The following is a 19937-nucleotide window of genomic DNA, read 5'->3' as shown; positions in this document are numbered from 1 at the left end:
AGTTATATTGGTGATGGAACTGAGATAAAGCTGTGTATTTTGATTTACGGTAGATTAGCATTTGTTAGCTGTCTCCCAGGCAAAACCACTGCCCCCATCTGTGGTTTTTTTGTGTGGATTTTTTTGTTTTTATTCTGTCTCTCACTGTTCAAATAAACCTACCATTAAAATTATAGACTGATCATGTCTTTGTCAGTGGGCAAACGTACAAAATCAGCAGGGGATCAAATACTTTTTTCCCTCACTGTAAGCACGCAACACACACAGGGTGCACACACACACACGCACACACATTATGTTCTTCTATCCTCGTGGGGACCTAAAATGAATTTCCATTCAAAATCCTATTTTCCCTAACCATAACCCTAACCTTAACCTTAACCCTAACCCAAACCCTAAACCTGAACCTGAACCTGACCCTGACCCTGAACCTAAACCTAATTCCTAACCCTAAACCTAACCACTAACCCCTTACGCTTACCCTAACCCTAATTCTAAGCCTAATCATAACCCTAACCCTAAACCTAACCCCTAAGTTTAAAAAAGCCTTTGTCCTCATGGGGATGTGGGAAATGTCCCCACCAGGGAGAATTTCAGAGGTAGGATCAAGTCACTATTATTCGAGTCACAAGCCAATCTCAAGTCACAAGGTCCGAGTCTCAAGTCGAGTTCCAAAGTAGAACAGGTCGAGTCACAAGTTTTAAAGTCAAATCTCAAGTCAAGTAAAATATATATATACATGCAACGACTTGTTCAACTACAAATCTTTGTCTATTTATTGAGGACAGTTCATTACCAGACAGTCCTTTTCATTATTTTGTCTACAACACATTTTGTTTATGTCATTGTAAAATAGGGACATTGTAGCAGTCGTAAGGGCATGAAATCAGCAGAAGGCAAGACAGGTTGACGTGCTCAGAGTGTAGATTTATTTACAGGTCTTGGTGATCCAATGGTGAAGCGCCATATCATACAAAATATACAAGTAGATTTACCAAATATACACGGGCAATAGCCCAAAATAAATAGCCTCCATCAGGCTTAACCTGTCCTACCTGAACGGACACAGGTAGAGGGCAAGACTGCACAGCCTCCCCTTGAGAAACCAAATTGAATATGTCTAAAAGGAGCTCAAACAGGTAGGCCTGCATAATTTAAGCACTTGGTCCCCAGAACCATACAATTACCCAACTGGCAAATACAATCAATAAACTGGTTCTACAATGTAAAAGTCAATTTCCACATCCATTGTTACATTCGTCTTAATCAGACTTAATAATTATTAATGATATTTCAACACCATAAATACAGTGCCTTGCAAAAGTATTCATCCCCCTTGGTGTTTTTCCTATTTTGTTGCATTACAACCTGTAATTTAAATTGATTTTTATTTGGATTTCATGTAATGGACATACACAAAATAGTCAAAATTGGTGAAGTGAAATGAAAAAAATAAGTTTTTTCAAACAAATCTATAAAATAAATAATGGAAAAGTGGTGCGTGCATATGTATTCACCCCCTTTGCTATGAAGCCCCTAAATAAGATCTGGTGCAACCAATTACCTTCAGAAGTGGACATTCTTCAGTATTTACCCAGGGGTCACTGAGGGGTCACCATCACTCATATAGACGTCGGGTAAGCTTGGGTAAGCTTGGCTTTATACATAGTTTGGGCTTTGTCGAGTAAGGCTAAAACTATGTATTTAGATTGTAGTTAGGTATTGTAGGAAGTTATCGTGGGTTGTTGTATGTAATTATTGTAGGTTAGTATTGTATTCGGCTGAGCACGAAGCTAGCTGTATTCGGCTGAAGCTAGAAGCTAGCTGGCTAACCCACCACCAGGACTAGCTGGCGGATAGCTACTGGCAACTATTAGCAACGGTATAGTTGTTTCACGCCTGAGAGTGCCTGTAATTACGCCAGCTGGCTGCCTACAATAGTTACATACAATAATTGCCTACCATTCAGCTGTTTTCTACCATTCAGCTGTTTTCTAACCTCATTGTCTGGAACCGTTAACGCTAACTGGTAAACAATAGCTGGAACGACCGAGCGAGCAGACGCGAACTGGCTGAGTCAATTCAGTGACTAGCTTTGCACTTGGCTAGCTAACAGTAGCTGCTAGGGGTAAGTCATAACCTACATATGTATTTAGATTGTAGTTAGGTATTGTTGGTAGTTATCGTGGGTTGTTGTATGTAATTATTGTAGGTTAGTATTGTAGTTCGGCGGCGCCGGCGTAGTACTGTAAGCTAGCTGGCTAACCCTCCACCTGGACTAGCTGGCGGTAGCAGTAAAGTAGCAACGGATAGTTATTTCACGCCTGGGAGTGCCTGTGAGTTACGCCAGCTGGCTGCCTACAATGATTACATACAATAATTGCCTACCATTCAGCTGTTTTCTAACCTCATGTCTGAACCGTTAACGTTAGGTAGCAAGTGGCTACTGTGCTTGAAATTTAGCTAGCTTGTTGCTACCTGGATAGCTACTAGTAAACAATAGCTGGAACGACCTAGCGAACAGACGCGAACTGGCTGAGTCAATTCAGTGGCTAGCTTCGCACTTGGCTAGCTAACAGTAGCTGCTAGGGGTAAGTCATAACCTACATTTATGTTTTGTTTTTTACATATTGATAGCCCGAGTCGTTCAGGGAATTCGGGACATGGGTGACTAGTTAACGTTAGTTTGGCTCTCTCTGTGTGTTCGTGCTGCGCCTAGTTAGCTAGCTGAGTTAGTCTATTCATAGAAACATTGAACCGCTGTAGTTTACAACAATTATAGTTTCTGAGGTGGAAGTTGGGAGAGTTATATTTGGGAGTTGTGGTGAGGGAGGCCCGCTCTCTCCTTTCCCAGATGTTTAGTTCATTTCATTCCGATCTCCTCTGCATTATTGTAGCCATTTGCTGCAGCCTGTCAACTATGCCTCTGCCTATCCCTGTCCTCTCCTCTCCACACAGGCTACACAAACGCCTCACACCGCGTGGCTGCTGCCTCTCTAACCTGGTGGTCCCTGCACGCACCACTCACCTGGAGTTCCAGGTCTCAGGCAGCCTCTGGAACTGCCGTTCTGCTGCCAACAAGGCAGACTTCATCCCAGCCTATGCTACCCTCCAATCCCTCGACTTCTTGGCGCTTACGGAAACATGGATTACCACTGAAAACACTGCTACTCCTACTGCTCTCTCCTCGTCTGACCATGTGTTCTCGCATACCCCGAGAGCATCTGGTCAGCGGGGTGGTGGCACAGGAATCCTCATATCTCCCAAGTGGACATTCTCAATTTTTCCCCTAACCCATCTGTCTATCTCCTCATTTGAATTCCATGCTGTCACAGTCACTAGCCCATTTAAGCTTAATATCCTTGTCATCTATCGCCCTCCAGGTTCCCTTGGAGAGTTCATCAATGAGCTTGACGCCTTGATAAGCTCCTGTGGTGTATTAACATTATGACTGTTTTAGAGGAACAGAAGAGGGAATGTTGTTTATCTTATTTCAAATGTAGCAGTTGGAGGGTGACGCCCCAGGGGAGACTGGTGATTGGCCAGAAGAGGGAGCCACCCATATTTTGGCATTGTCTATATATACTGGGGAAAAACGAAGAAGAGCAGAGCAGCCATTAGAATTCGAGGACACTGCTCTCCAGACCTCGCGAGTCTGTAAACTTATGCTGTAAGCTTGTGATAATGAATAAAGACTTCTAATCAAGGTACAGCCTAAGCAGACTCTTTGTTTGACAGCAATAACCACCAGCAGCCGACGCGACACGACAAATGGTGGCCAGTACGGGTACTGATTGCATCGTTCTTTGTTCCTTTTCTGAGTGGCGAGTTGACTACTGCCCAAGCCGGCTTTAAAGGTGAGATTACTCACAAAATTTGGGTATTGGTTATCCCGCTGATTCATGAGAGGGCATTGAAGGTGTACAGTTAAAAGTACTTGGGTCGTTGTTGATGTGGGGTGTTGCGGTCGACTAGGAGTCTGGTAATAATTATTCTAAAATTGTACAGCAATTGAAGGCAGATATTAACGGCAGATATTGGCAGAATAAAGTCAGGAATACGTATACATATTAGAGCATTGTGAATCTCGGAAAGACCTCGAAACGAGGCGACTCGTAGGAGTGGGCCACAAATCCTGGGGACGTATTAGACGTCGTCAGGTTGGTTCTGGGAACCATGAGATGGACGATTGTATTGTATGTTATACTCCTCTTGTAGCCGACGGGGTATTTGTTGGGGGTAACCGCTCAATATGATATTCATTGCTCACGGCAGCATAAAGTTAGACGGGGATAAATGGACAATAATTAGGCACAATGCAGGATGTCTGTTGCGTGGTGCAAGCCACAGGTTGGCTAAATGCTAATGCTAATGCTAAATGCTGGGTTGTGTTGCAGGCTACATTGTACACAAAGGCTAAGGCTAAATGCTAAATGCTAATTGTGTTGCGTGCTACATGCTAACGGATATCCTTAGAGGCCTCATTGCGATGGGATAAGCCTCTTAAACTTGTCTCTGTGTGTGTAATTCAGGTTATATGTTTTGTGAGCGCTGTTAAATGTTGTTTGACTCTAAGGGGAAAACGGAGGTACAGCGGGACTGTTAACTGTCTGTTTGGGGAGGGAGTAGAAAATCGCCCGTCCACGGTGAAATTGTATTTCTGAATGGATTTGCGCATGCGCTTGATTTTACGGCGCTAAAACTACGACACGAGGTTATTTGCAAAAACTACAACACGGCATTGTGGGTAAGGGTCCTTTTCTGTGGGGTTACACTGCAGGGGGAGAAATAGCCACAGACAAAGAGAGATTTGGGCACGAATCTCCTAGTTGTTAAACGGCTGTTGTTTGAAAATGAAACTATTTGTTGAGATGTAGTGAATTTATAAATTAGATATACGGTGACGGATTATAATAAATTAAATTAAAAGACGATTAAAATAAAATAAAAATGTTTTTGAGCGATCAATAATTATTCCTGAGTTAATTCTTAGAGCGAATGTAGAACGAACGAATATTGAATGGTTGGAAATACTCAGTGATTGCATTAACTACTAAAATGTTATTCTGTGTCTTTGTTCTTCTGTCATATGAGAGGAACGATAAGCGAGAGGAGAGAGGAGATACAGGAAGTGCTGACGTGACATCACGTGACGCGGCAGAGGATCGGATCAGATATCAGGCTAGTTCACAAAATCTTCCCCTACAGGATATGTGATGTTATGACAATATTCACATAGGCTTGGCAAAATACTCATTTGAATAAAATTTGCATTTTGGAGTCTCTGTGCATCACTGGGCTGGATTACAGTTCGGTTGGAAATCAGGTACTGACATTATTCTGGAATTAAGATACTTGGGTTCATATTAAACAATGGAGTTTATGGGAATTGTAGTGTTGTAGGATTAGAGGGCTTTGTTTTTGGGATTGCTTTGAAGTTGACTAACTTACATTTACTTTCCTGATGGGTTGTGGTACGATAGCCACTAATTGATAAATGGTTAGGATATAGAAATAAAAAATTGATTATAATTATTCATAATTTTTAATTGATTTTTTAATTGATTTTTTAAATGATTTTTTATTTTAATTAGAAATGGTTTTTGATAAAAAAAATTAATTGAATTTTTTCATATTCATATTTTGGTTGATTGATTAAAAAAAAAAAAAAAAACTGATAAAAGATTTCAGAGATGGAGATGAACGAATAATAGAGAGAGGACAAGCAGAAACGACGATGAAGATGAATCAAAACTCCAGAAGGAAGAAAATGAGATGTCTGAAAGAGAAGAGTGAGGTTAAAGAAGATGAGGATGATGAAGATGAGAGTGATTGAGAAGAGGTCATGGGTGGATATGACTCTGTGATCAGAAGGAAGTTGGCAAGAGAGGAAAGAAGAAGGATACTAGAGATTTGATCTCTGATGGAAGTTGAAGGAAGAAGGATACACGAGATTCGATTTCTGATGAAAGCAAAGATGAAGACAGCGATAAAGAGGGGACTAAAGGTGCTGTGTATTCAAAGGGAGGTTATCCTACAATGACTAGCAAAGAAGAAATAGAGATATAGACCGATGTTTATCATGCCTGGATAAAGCAAATAGTTTAGAAGAAGTAACACAGCTGAAGATACAGAAGAGGAGAAACTGCTGAGAAAAGGATCCCAAGAATTGGAGGAGAAGAATACATTGAGGTCAAGGAAAGGCCACTAGTAAGAAGATGATGGAAGATGATATTTCGAGGACAGAACTTAGAATATAACCTTTTGAAGAATCCTGATATGTCAACACCAAGAAAGAACAGGACGAAGAAACTCTCAAAAAACTCAATCATACAACTGGTGGAGAAGGAGAAAAGAAGCTTTGGTTATGAAGAATCAGAGTGAACCAAATCAACAATCACTGTTACAGCTTCAACTGAACAAGATCAAATGCAATTGTACCAGCCACCAAGGAGGGTACCAGGTGTTCCATATCCACAGCCAATTTCTGGACAGATACAGAATTGGAGAGGAAGAGGACGAGAAGGCTTAGAAGGAGGAGGAAGATTTCAGCTACACTTCCAGCAACTTTCAGAAGAGTGTTATAATTATGGACAGGTTGGTCACTTTACCTGTGATGGAAATGCGCCAGGAGGAAACAACAGAGGAAGATAAAGGAGCAAGTGAAGATCACCTGTTAGTGCCTAGAAGATACGAAGGGGGGTGTCAGCTGATAGCACCGATTAGAGAAGAAGAGAAAATATCCAACAATTGAAGTAAAAACAGAGGACTGTGATAGTGAATAGTGGAAAAGCTTTTATCTGTGTTCAGCCTAAAGAGGTTGAACATCTCACTATGTAAAATTAACTAATTAGGATAGGGATTTGAGGTAGTAAAACAGTTAATTACTCTTAGGGAACCAATTGAGCTCTGCTATAAAAATCAAAGAGAAATTAAAATAGACATACTAATATTAGAACATAAACCTATTGCAGTGTTGGGAAGAGATGCATGGTGTAAATTGAACTGTACAATAAGATGTACACTAGACGACTGTCTGGTAGAAGATTTTAAAAAGTAGGGTTTTTGGGAATCATTTGCTTAAAAATATAATATCATAGGAAGGATGATAATCTATTAGACTGCCTATTAGACAATCTGTCTGGAAAATAAAGTTAATAGGGGTGACTGTTATTCTGGGGTACATTCTTACACCAAGAGATTTCAGGCTAGGCTAAAAGGTGTTTAGTCGTTTGCCAAGTCTGTGTGTGAAGAAGTCAGAAGCAGGTGGGGACTTTCCCAATCACATATTCTAAAAATTGGTGGTGAAGGGATTTTGTGAATAAATCAGTGGAAAAGGTTTTTAAAGGTTATGAGAAAAGATTAGATTAAAATAAGTTAGGAGAACTAGGGTTGAAGGAACTCTAAGACAGTAAGCTAAGTTTCAAAGTTAGTAGTAAGACAGAGAGAGAACAGTGATGAAGGACATTCTAGAGTTTAGTGGGAAGATATGGTAGGAGTTTAGATCTGTTAGGAGCAGATGCATTGAGAAAGTATGTGTTGCTGAATGATAAGAGAAGATTGAGGGTGATTGAGTATCTATAGTTACAGTTCCCAGCAGGGAGATCAAGGTAATTGTAGGTGTATTGTTATAATCAAAAGTTTGAAAGTTAGGGTTTAGAGTAGGAAGAGAGAGTGAATGTAAGTTACTTTACGTCAGTTGACACTAGTGGTGATAGATGGAAGTACAAGTAAAGAGTTCAAAGCTTTGGGGAAAATGGATGAAGTAACTAAGGACATTAACACTTCAGTATATTAAAACAACAGTGAGAAGCAATTTAACTCTTTCAACATTGATAGTTATTAAAGCCATAAATATATCGCATTTGATTATAAGGGAACCAATAGCTCCAGCACCAATTTTAGGGAAAAAGACTGTTATTAGGGTTAGGATGGTGACGTTCCTCCCACATGGAGAGATAATTATGGAGAAGAAGTATTGTTATCAGGACCAGAAGTAGAAGCTGTTGCACCTAGTCAAAGGAGGTATTATTTTGCGTAATGTCACAGAGAAAGATCAGGGAGAATATATGTGTACTTATCTAGTGCAAGCATTAAAATTTGTTCCGCTTCCACAGTCACCGAGGGAGTTCAGGAGGAGTAGATTACAGTAGTCACTCCAACAGTAAATAATACACATAGGATATTGGTAGCTTTCCCACTAGGAGTAATTAAGGGTGTTAATTCATCAACTAAATCAACTACTTTAATGGTAACTTTGGAAGGGATTAATGATACGATGGCAATAGCAAATGTAGGAAGTATGACACCGACAACAACTTTTCTGAAATTAAAGGGGGTAGCAAGAAGGACTCAGGGGTTTATGTTACGGACGGAGAGTGCTGTCAATGATAGTACGAATAGGGTTAAAATAGGAGAGCAGATAGTAGTAGAGAGAATATAGATTCATCATGGAGGTACAGGATGAGGTCTTTGATTTTAATGACAGACAAGGAGAGGTATCTGATCAGTACCGCTCGTTAGGGAAGAGAGAAACTAAATGGAGTGGTTTGATTCTTCTGTTGTGAAAATTAGAGATAGATGGGCAGGTTCCAGCAGCTCATTCTGTAAGATCAGTGAGGACTCTTGAGGGTCCATGTCTGTTGAGAATTCCAGACAAACATGTTAGAGATGGTCGCTCGACCTCTATCAAGTGTGTGTCAGTATTATGCTTTGTCATGACTGTATCAGCAACAGTCAGTAACAGATAAAATAATGTCGTTGTCAGAACATTTGTTTAAGCCTAGGTTTAGGTATTCTTGGTTAAATGAATTACCCTATGGGAATTTGTAGACGGTAAGGAAAATCAGGTAACAGCGAACCCTGATGCATTTGGAGGTGAAACTAGTGAGGGCTAAAAGTTGTTTTTGTTCTAATAAAACATATGATGTGAGGGGTATGTTTATGGGAATATCAGATTGTGATGAGTATATGATAACTTTGGGTATGCATGACCTTAAGGGTAGTAATGAGAAATATAATGTTACTTTTTATGTTCCAGTTAGTAAGAAGAGCAGGACTTTGATGGTTAAAAGATTAGCTTTTGACTGTCAATATGACTATTGGGAATTTTAGAGATATTTGGAGGGTTTGTGGTGATGAAATATATATTCTTACCCTATTGATGGACAGGATGTTGTTACATGTCAACGTTGAAGCTTCCATATGAGGTTTTTACCATTAAAAAGGGGTAGCACCGGACACCGATAAATCTGAATTTAGGTTTGGAAATAGGATGAAAAGGGACATGGCATAGGCTTCAAGCCTATCATTGAAGTATAAATCTAAGGGAGAAGGGGGGACTTTTTCCATGGTAGGGTGTAAAATTTGGGAAAATCATATTGATAATGTTAGTTATACTTTGAGTCCAGATAGTTCAGATATTATCACTAGGGTTATATATGCATTGAAGAATATAAGGGATGCATTTGGTAGATTGAAGGAGCGGAGGTCATCAAAGACTTGGTTGCAAGATCAGGTAGGCCAGTAGGGGCAGTGATGGGTTACATTTTAATGGCAGCTTTGATAGCACTGTGTGTGATGTTTGTAATTTGTTACTGACCTTTGAGAAAGCTATGAGATTGAAATAGGTTGGAGTAGTGATGCCTGGAGACAACACTCAGATGCCGTTGTTGACTGTTCCTGATCTGGATGAAGATGGACAAGTGGAACTGAATGGATAAATATAAATTTTGATTTTTTGATCATTTTTCTAAAATAAATAAATAAATATTAGTGTGATTTTAGTATGATTTTATGAATCAAAGGGGGGAATAGGTTAATGTGATTCATACATCATTTATATATCATTTTTATATTCTTAGTTGATATTGATGTTTAATTTGAAAGGGTTGTTTTGCAAAAGATACTCAATCTTTTCTTTTCTTTTCTTCCAGAAGCATTTGGGGGAACATGTGGAGATTGAAATACTCAAACAAGGACAATATGAAGGGACAATATGAAACGACAATGACTGGAGGAGATGAAACAAGGAGGGTGTGGAAAGATTCTGATTCCATCATCAACAATCCATTGGAAGTCGAGACTACGGGGAGATGAAGTGTAGTGGACTACATTCCAGTGTCTGCAATGAAATATAGACATATTTGCATGTGTAAATACATAATTTGTGTCATATTCTTAGGTATTACTTTTTGTAGAATGATATTTGATGTTATTGGATACATGTGGGGATCTTAGATGTTTTTGTTTATTTCGTGAATGCTTAGGGACAGGGAGTCTAGGCAGGGAGAGGTCCACTGTAGGGTCCAATGGGTAGACCAGCCTTAGAGTGGATATTTTTTGGATAGGATTTTGTTTGCAGGGGCTTACATGTGTATTTAATTGCATCATAGTTTCAAATGCATTTACATTGTTTATGAGTTTATCTGGAGTACCGAGGTGGTTGCCTGGGGCAGAGGAACCGTGAGAGAATTTTACTGTCTTGATTGATGGATGGATATCTGGAAAGATGGCTGCCGGACAGTTTTTCGCTCTTACACTCCATAAAGATTTGTTCATAATTCATAGTAATGTATTCACACTTCATAAACAGTTATTCATATTTCATAGAAAGGTATTTACACTCTAGAGAAGAATGTTTTTGGTTTAAGGTTAAAGATACTCAATAAGATAAATTGTTACTGGTCATAATCCTATTCTGTTTGTTTTCGAGACTTTTAGTTCGTCTCGAAGGGGGGAAATGTGGTGTATTAACATTATGACTGTTTTAGAGGAACAGAAGAGGGAATGTTGTTTATCTTATTTCAAATGTAGCAGTTGGAGGGTGACGCCCCAGGGGAGACTGGTGATTGGCCAGAAGAGGGAGCCACCCATATTTTGGCATTGTCTATATATACTGGGGAAAAACGAAGAACAGCAGAGCAGCTATTAGAATTCGAGGACACTGCTCTCCAGACCTCGCGAGTCTGTAAACTTATGCTGTAAGCTTGTGATAATGAATAAAGACTTCTAATCAAGGTACAGCCTAAGCGGACTCTTTGTTTGACAGCAATAACCACCAGCAGCCGACGCGACACGACACTCCTTTCCTGAGGATGGCTCACCCCTCACAGTTTTGGGGGATTTCAACCTCCCTACGTCTACATTTGACTCATTTCTCTCTGCCTCCTTCTTTCCACTCCTCTCCTCTTTTGACCTCACCCTCTCACCGTCCCCCACTACTCACAAGGCAGGCAATACGCTTGACCTCATCTTTACTAGATGCTGCTCTTCTACTAATCTCACTGCAACTCCCCTCCATGTCTCCGACCACTACTTTGTATCCTTTTCTCTCTCGCTCTCCTCCAACACTACTCATCCTGCCCCTACACAGATGGTAATGCGCCGCCGCAACCTTCGCTCTCTCTCTCCCACTACTCTCTCCTCTTCCATCCTATCATCTCTTCCCTCTGCTCAATTCTTCTCCCTCCAATCTCCTGATTCTGCCTCCTCAACCCTCCTCTCCTCCCTTTCTGCATCCTTTGACTCTCTGTGTCCCCTATCCTCCCGGCCGGCTCGGTCCTCCCCTCCAGCTCCGTGGCTTGATGACTCATTGAGAGCTCACAGAACAGAGCTCCGGGCAGCGGAGCGGAAATGGAAGAAAACTAAACTCCCTGCCGACCTGGCATCTTTTCACTCCCTCCTCTCTACATTTTCTTCATCTGTTTCTGATGCTAAGGCCACTTTCTACCACTCTAAATTCCAAGCATCTGCCTCTAACCCTAGGAAGCTCTTTGCCACATTCTCCTCCCTGCTGAATCCTCCTCCCCCCCCCCTCCCTCTCTGTGGATGACTTCGTCAACCACTTTGAAAAGAAGGTTGACGACATCCGATCCTCGTTTGTTAAGTCTAATGACACTGCTGGTCCTGCTCACACTGCCCTACCCTATGCTTTGACTTCTTTCTCCCCTCTCTCTCCAGATAAAATCTTGCGACTTGTGACTGCAGGCCGCCCAACAACCTGCCCGCTTGACCCCATCCCCTCCTCTCTTCTCCAGACCATCTCCGGTGACCTTCTCACCTACCTCACCTCGCTGATCAACTCATCCTTGACCGCTGGCCATGTCCTTTCCGTCTTCAAGAGAGCGAGAGTTAAACCCCTTCTCAAAAAACCAACACTCGATCCCACTGATGTCAACAACTACAGACCAGTATCCCTTCTTTCTTTTCTTTCCAAAACTATTGAGCGTGCCGTCTTTAGCCAACTCTCTTGCTATCTCTCTCAGAATGACCTTCTTGATCCAAACCAGTCAGGTTTCAGGACTGGTCATTCAACTGAGACTGCTCTTCTCTGTGTCACGGAGGCTCTCCGCACTGCTAAAGCTAACTCTCTCTCCTCTGCTCTTGTCCTTCTAGACCTGTCTGCTGCCTTTGATACTGTGAACCATCAGATCCTCCTCTCCACCCTCTCCGAGCTGGGCATCTCCGGCGCGGCTCACTCCTGGATTGCGTCCTACCTGACCGGTCGCTCCTACCAAGTGGCGTGGCGAGAAGCTGTCTCCGCACCACGTGCTCTCACCACTGGTGTCCCCCAGGGCTCAGTTCTAGGCCCTCTCCTATTCTCCCTATACACCAAGTCACTTGGCTCTGTCATATCCCTCACATGGCCTCTCCTATCAATGCTACGCTGACGATACACAACTAATCTTCTCCTTTCCCCCTTCTGATAACCAGGTGGCGAATCGCATCTCTGCATGTCTGGCAGACATATCAGTATGGATGACTGGATCACCACCTCAAGCTGAACCTTGGCAAGACGGAGCTGCTCTTCCTCCCGGGGAAGGACTGCCCGTTCCATGATCTCGCCATCACGGTTGACAACTCCGTTGTGTCCTCCTCCCAGAGTGCGAAGAGCCTTGGCGTGACCCTGGACAACACCCTGTCATTCTCCGCTAACATCAAGGCGGTGACCCGATCCTGCAGGTTCATGCTCTACAACATTCGGAGAGTACGACCCTGCCTTACACAGGAAGCGGCACAGGTCCTAATCCAGGCACTTGTCATCTCCCGTCTGGATTACTGCAACTCGCTGTTGGCTGGGCTCCCTGCCTGTGCCATTAAACCCCTACAACTCATCCAGAATGCCGCAGCCCGTCTGGTGTTCAACCTTCCCAAGTTCTCTCACGTCACCCCGCTCCTCCGCACACTCCACTGGCTTCCAGTTGAAGCTCGCATCTGTTACAAGACCATGGTGCTTGCCTATGGAGCTGTGAGGGGAACGGCACCTCCGTACCTTCAGGCTCTGATCAGTCCCTACACCCAAATGAGGGCATTGCGTTCATCCACCTCTGGCCTGCTGGCTCCCCTTCCTCTGCGGAAGCATAGTTCCCGCTCAGCCCAGTCAAAACTGTTCGCTGCTCTGGCACCCCAATGGTGGAACAAGCTCCCTCACGACGCCAGGACAGCGGAGTCACTCACCACCTTCCGGAGTCATTTGAAACCCCACCTCTTTAAGGAATACCTGGGATAGGATAAAGTAATCCTTCTACCCCCCCTAAAAAAATAAATAAAAAAATAAATTGTGAAGTGGTTATCCCACTGGCCATAGGGTGAATGCACCAATTTGTAAGTCGCTCTGGATAAGAGCGTCTGCTAAATGACGTAAATGTAAATGTAAATGTAGAAGTCACATAATTAGTTAAATAAAGTCCACCTGTGTGCAATCTAAGTGTCACATGATCTCAGTATATATACACCTGTTTTGAATGGTCCCAGAGTCTACAACACCACTAAGCAAGGGGCACCACCAAGCAAGCGGCACCATGAAGACCAAGGAGCTCTCCAAACAGGTCAGGGACAAAGTTGTGGAGAAGTACAGATCAGGGTTGGTTTATAAAAAAATATCAGAAACTTTGAACATCCCACGGAACACCATTAAATCGATTATTAAAAAATGGAAAGAATATGGCACCACAACAAACCTGCCAAGAGAGGGCCGCCCACCAAAACTCACGGACCAGGCAAGGAGGGCATTCATCAGAAAGCCAACAAAGAGACCAAAGATAACCCTGAAGGAGCTGCAAAGCTCCACAGCAGAGATTGGAGTATATGTTTGGGCTTTATGGAAGAGTGGCCAGAAAAAAGCCATTGCTTAAAGAAAAAAATAAGCAAATACGCTTGGTGTTCGCCAAAAGGCATGTGTGAGACTCCCCAAACATATGGAAGAAGGTTCTCTGGTCAGATGAGACTACAATTTAGCTTTTTGGCCATCAAGGAAAACGCTATATCTGGCGCAAACCCAACACCTCTCATCACCCCGAGAACACCATCCCAACAGTGAAGCATGGTGGTTGCAGCATCATGCTGTGGGGATGTTTTTCATCGGCAGGGACTGGGAAACTGGTCAGAATTGAAGGAATGATGGATGGCGCTAAATACAGGGAAATTCTTGAGGGAAACCTGTTTCAGTCTTCCAGAGATTTGAGACTGGGACGGAGGTTCACCTTCCAGCAGGACAATGACCCTAAGCATACTGCTAAAGCAACACTCGAGTGGTTTAAGGGGAAACATTTAAATGTCTTGGAATGGCCTAGTCAAAGCCCAGACCTCAATCCAATTGAGAATCTGTGGAATGACTTAAAGATTGCTGTACACCAGCGGAACCCATCCAACTTCAAGGAGATGGAGCAGTTTTACCTTGAAGAATGGGCAGGAATCCCAGTGGCTAGATGTGCATAGCTTATAGAGACATATCCCAAGAGACTTGCAGCTGTAATTGCTGCAAAAGGTGGCTCTACAAAGTATTGACTTGGGGGGGTGAATAGTTATGCACGCTCAAGTTTTCAGTTTTTTTGTCTTATTTCTTGTTTGTTTCACAATAACAAATATTTTGCATCTTCAAAGTGGTAGGCATGTTATGTAAATCAAATGATACAAACCCCCAAAAAATCAATTTTAATTCCAGGTTGAAAGGCAACAAAATAGGAAAAATGCCAAGGGGGGTGAATACTTTCGCAAGCCACTGTACATGGAACAATAATTTTATCTTATTCAACGTTCTGACTTCAAAGTGTAGAGCGCAGGCCACGTAGAATATTTCTATGCACACTGAGGCGCGAGACATATGACACAGACACACAGAACTCTGACATAACCCGGAAAAGAGGAACAAAGGAACCCATACATTGAAGTAAATAAACAGAACTTCATTATTCTTGCCAATGTTCATGTGCACTATAAACATCACGCCCACTAATGGTTGGCTAAATGAAAATGTATCGTAGGCCTATCAAACATGAAACAGAAATGTCTATGTGTTGCAATAAACGGTACGAGGATGGAATGATGACACGCTAGCAATTATTGTAGTATTAGATGGAATAAAGATTTACCACATACAGTGCATTCTGAAATATTCAGAGCCCTTGACCTTTTCCACATTTTGTTACGTTATAGCCTTATTCTAAAATGGATGAAAATGGATGAAATTCAATCTACACACAATACCCCATAATGACAAAGCGAAAACAGAAATACCTTATCTACATAAGTATTCAGACCCTTCGCTATGAGACTAGAAATTGAGCTCAGGTGCATCCTGTTTCCATTTATCATTCTTGAGATGTTTCTACAACTTGATTGGAGTCCACTTGTGGTAAATTCAATTGATTGGACATGACTTGGAAAGGCACACACCTGTCTCTATAAGGTCCCACAGTTGACAGTGCATGTCATGAGCAAAAACCAAGCCATGAGGTCGAAGGAATTGTCCGTGGAGCTCCGAGCCAGGATTGTGTCGAGGCACAGATCTGGGGAAGGGTACCAAAACATTTCTGCAGCATTGAAGGTCCCCAAGAACACAGTGGCCTCCATCATTATTAAATGGAAAAAGATTGGAACCACCAAGACTCTTCCTAGAGCTGGCCGCCCAGTAAACTGAGCAATCGGGGGAGAAGGGCCTTGGTCAGGGTCACTGACAGAACTCCAGAGTTCCTCTGTGGAGATGGGAGAACCTTCCAGAAGGACAACCATCTCTGCAGCACTCCACCAATCAGGTCACTGAGTGACGGGTCTGAATACTTATGTAAATGTGATATTTCCATTCTTTTATTTTATACATTTGCAAAAATGTATCAAAACCAGTTTTTGCTTTTTCATTATGGGGTATTGTGTGTAGATTGATGATGAAAAATAACAATTTAATCAATTTTAGAATAAGGCTGTAACGTAACAAAAGGTGGAAAAAGTCAAGGGGTCTGAATACTTTCCAAATGCACTGTAGGGCCTATGTATTTAAATAATGTGAAAGCAACAGCAAATATTTCAACACACACACACACACACACACACACACACACACTTTAAAGATGATACATTACCTCCAGCACTTTTTCTTGATGATGTTCCCCAGGATTATCTCAGCTCTGTAATAAAGCAGGGAGATTAACTATGTGTGTGTGTGTGTGTGTGTGTGTGTGTCTATGTGTGTGTGTCATCTGCTATAGATCTGCACCATATAGCTCTGATTAAAACCTGAACTACTGATAGATTCTGGATGCATGTGGAGTCACACAGAGGTCTAAACTGTTGTAGGTGGGTGCTCCACACTGGTAGGTGATGAGCTGAGATCCCCTCACAATGTAAAGTGCTAAAGGTTCTATTCTGTTGCTAAATCCAATCCATTATTGTGAAATTCAGTTGAGGATGAATGTCCATCTAGGTAGAAACCAAAAGGCACAGTTTACAGTGTTAAAGTCATTCAGGGAGATGGCATGTGATTCATACTGTTAGAAATAAACTGCTCTCCGTATATACTGTATATATATCCTGTACTACGTGCTGTCATGTGTGCATGGCCGTGTTAATGTACTGGCGTGGGTTGCCAGCTTGTTTTTGCCTCTCGTTGTCTTGGCAAGGCAACCACGCTGAACGCACAATCAGCATGCACCCATGCTGTGAACGTACGTGCTTTGGAACTAATCCCATTCCATATGGTTGATTCAAGCTACTGTACAGATGTAGGATCTTAATTTGATTCAAGCTACTGTACAGATGTAGGATCTTAATTTGATTCAAGCTACTGTACAGATGTAGGATCTTAATTTGAACCAAACTACTGTATGTGGTCTTGGCTGACACCTATATTTTGTGGGTGTTAGTGGTGGTCTGGAACAAAAAACCTGCACTGTGTGTGTGTGTGTCAGCCCTCCAGGACCAGATTTAGCCAGTCATCTCTGCCCTGTGGGTAATAGGTATTCAGATCACACTCACTTCCCCCCGGCGTAAACCTCGGCCGTGTCGAAGAGATTGACCCCGTTCTCGTATGCGATGGTCATCAGCTGCTCAGCCATCTGGGAAACACAAAACAGGATTCATCACCTCAGTGGAGAACAGGGAGCCGGCAGCTGGGCAGTGTTCATTTAGTAGGCATAAAACAAGAGGAAATAGTTTTGGAGCTAAAAATTCAATTGAGCAGTCCTCTGTAGCTCAGTTGATAAAGCAAGAGTGCTTGAAACGCCTGGATAGTGGGTTCGATTCCCGGGATTATTGTAAATTGCTTCAGATAAAAGCATCTGCTTAATAGCATATATTGTGAGAAAAACACTCTGGAAATTAAAATCCAGAAAAATATTTTTGTTTTCAAAATGGTGTCTCCTGTTGCGTTCCTGCTGATCATCCCTCTGTGGTAGTAGACCAAGGCCAAAGATTGGATTAACTCAGACTATTGAAGCTCCAGTACTTGTCTCCTGTCGTAATGGAACATGTACATGTCTAACAGACCGATGTTTTGACACATCCGCGTCACCAATCTTTGAGTCTCATTTTCTACTAATTCAATGTATTTGTTCCTGAATGTTTTGTTATCTAGTCTGTGGGATCCCCCTGTTACTATAAAGTTAAATAAATATAATAATGCATATAATAATATATTATAAACTGGGTGGTTCGAGACCTGAATGCTGATTGGCTGACATCTGTGGTATATCAGACTGTATACCACGGGCATGACAAAACATGTATTTTTACTGCTCTAATTACATTGATAACCAGTTTATAATAGCATTAAGGTACCTCGGGGGTTTGTGGAATATGGCCACGGCTAAGGGCTGTGTCCAGGCACTCCGCGTTGCATCGTGCATAAGAACAGCCCTTGGCCATGGTATATTGGCCATATACCACACCCCATCGGGCCTTATTGCTTAAATATATACTGAACAAAAATATAAACGCAACATGCAACAATTTCAAAGATTTTACTGTGTTACGGAAAGGATAAGGAAATCAGTCAATTTAAATAAATAAATGAGGCACTAATCTGTGGATTTCACATGACTGGGCAGGGGCGTAGCCATGGGTGGACCTGGGAGGGCATAGGTCCACCCATTGAGGAGCCAGGCCCAGCCAATCAGAATGAGTTTTTCTCCACAAAAGGGCTTTATTACAAACAGAAATACGCCTCAGCACCCCCTCAGATTATCCCGTAGGTGAAGAAGCCGGATGTGGAGGTCCTGGGCTGGCGTGGTTACACGTGGTCTGCGGTTTTGAGGCCAGTTGGACGTACTGCCAAATTCTCTAAAATTCAATTCTCTGACAACAGCTCTGGTGGACATTCCTGCAGTCAGCATGCCAATTGCACGCTCCCTCAAAACTTGAGACATCTGTGGTATTGTGTTGTGTGACAAAAGTGCACATTTTGGAGTGGCCTTTTATTGTCCCCATCACAAGGTGTGTAATGATGTGCACAAGGTGTGTGATGTGTAATGATCATGCTGTTGAATCAGCTTCTTGATATGCCACACCTGTCAGGTGGATGGATTATCTTGGCTAAGGAGAAATGCTCACTAACAGGGATGTAAACCAATTTGTGCAGAATTGTTTTTGATAAATTTGCTTATTGTGCGTATGGAAAATGTACTGGATCTTTTATTTCAGCTCATGAAACATGGGACCAACACTTTACATGATGCTTTCATATTTTTGTATAATAATACAATAAAATACACAAACAGGCAGACAATAACAACACTGTAATACTTGTTACGTGTTATCCCCTAACATTGCGTCAACCATCATTCCAGCTGTTGTACCTGCAGGTCACTTTCACAAGTCTACCAGTGTCAGCGTCTCCAGTAGAGAGATGTCAGAGTTCAATGCCCTCACTGCATCATTGTGTGTGTGTGTGTGTGTGTGTGTGTGTGTGTGTGTGTGTGTTTGTGTGTGTGTGTTTTCATCTGTGTGTGTCCTCTCTTCATGTTCCTCTCCCTTTGTATGTGTTTAAAACCGCTGGGGTTCTGGTTGCTAAGGTGTTGTAACATCAACACTCTGTTGCTATTGCACAAAGAACATAGTATTCTCAACCTCAACTAATGTGTCTACTGTGGCTGTGTAAGGATCATTGGTGTTCTGTTTCCATAGTCTCTGAGAGGCAGCAGGGAGAGGGAGTGACGAAACAGGAGCTGACAGGGAAGGAGACCTGAGCTGGCAGGATCACTTAGCCTGGGTCAACCACACTAACCAAGGGTCCAGATAGCTCCGTTGGTTGGAGTGTGGTGCAGGCAACACTAAGGTTGTGGGTTCAATTCCCCCAATCAATCATAGTTATTAGTTATAGGTTGGAACTTAACTTACCTCATCTGAAATCTGACCTCCAAATGTTACCCAAGTACCTGGGGAAAAGAGGGACAAATATCAGCATTCATGCTGTATGATATGGAACACTCTAAATGTCATTCTAAACCCCTATATATCGATAGTGAAAGAAAAGTTAACCACTAGTAAATGGTTGCTAAGTGTTTAAAATAAACATTCCATGACTCACGCTCGCAAGCCTATAGAAAACATAGAAAAGGCAAATGTGTGTTGGACAAGTATGAGTCTGGTACTTTTTGTGAGTGACAAAGAATGTGAAAGGTCAGAGGGCACAGTAGGAGAAGGTCTGGCTGACCACTAGGTTCAGT

General features: G+C 42.2%; 1 protein-coding gene across 2 annotated transcripts in view; it reads right to left on the bottom strand.

Annotated features, from left to right (window-relative positions):
* kcnab1b (potassium voltage-gated channel subfamily A regulatory beta subunit 1b) overlaps positions 1-19937 on the bottom strand; it is a 77014-nt gene that overhangs the window by 26160 nt on the left and 30917 nt on the right. For both annotated transcript variants that reach the window (XM_041842548.2, XM_041842549.2), the window contains exons 3-5: positions 19609-19646; positions 17251-17330; positions 16359-16403 (exon numbers count right to left, since the gene is read on the bottom strand). In XM_041842548.2, the coding sequence (XP_041698482.1) occupies positions 16359-16403; positions 17251-17330; positions 19609-19646 (163 nt within the window). The remainder of the gene's footprint in view (positions 1-16358; positions 16404-17250; positions 17331-19608; positions 19647-19937) is intronic.

This window comes from Coregonus clupeaformis, chromosome 21 (genome assembly GCF_020615455.1).
Source record: "Coregonus clupeaformis isolate EN_2021a chromosome 21, ASM2061545v1, whole genome shotgun sequence".
In the NCBI taxonomy this organism is placed as follows: Eukaryota; Metazoa; Chordata; class Actinopteri; order Salmoniformes; family Salmonidae; genus Coregonus; species Coregonus clupeaformis.
Note: the sequence above shows the minus strand (reverse complement) of the source record. Positions and strands in the feature narration are given on the sequence as shown.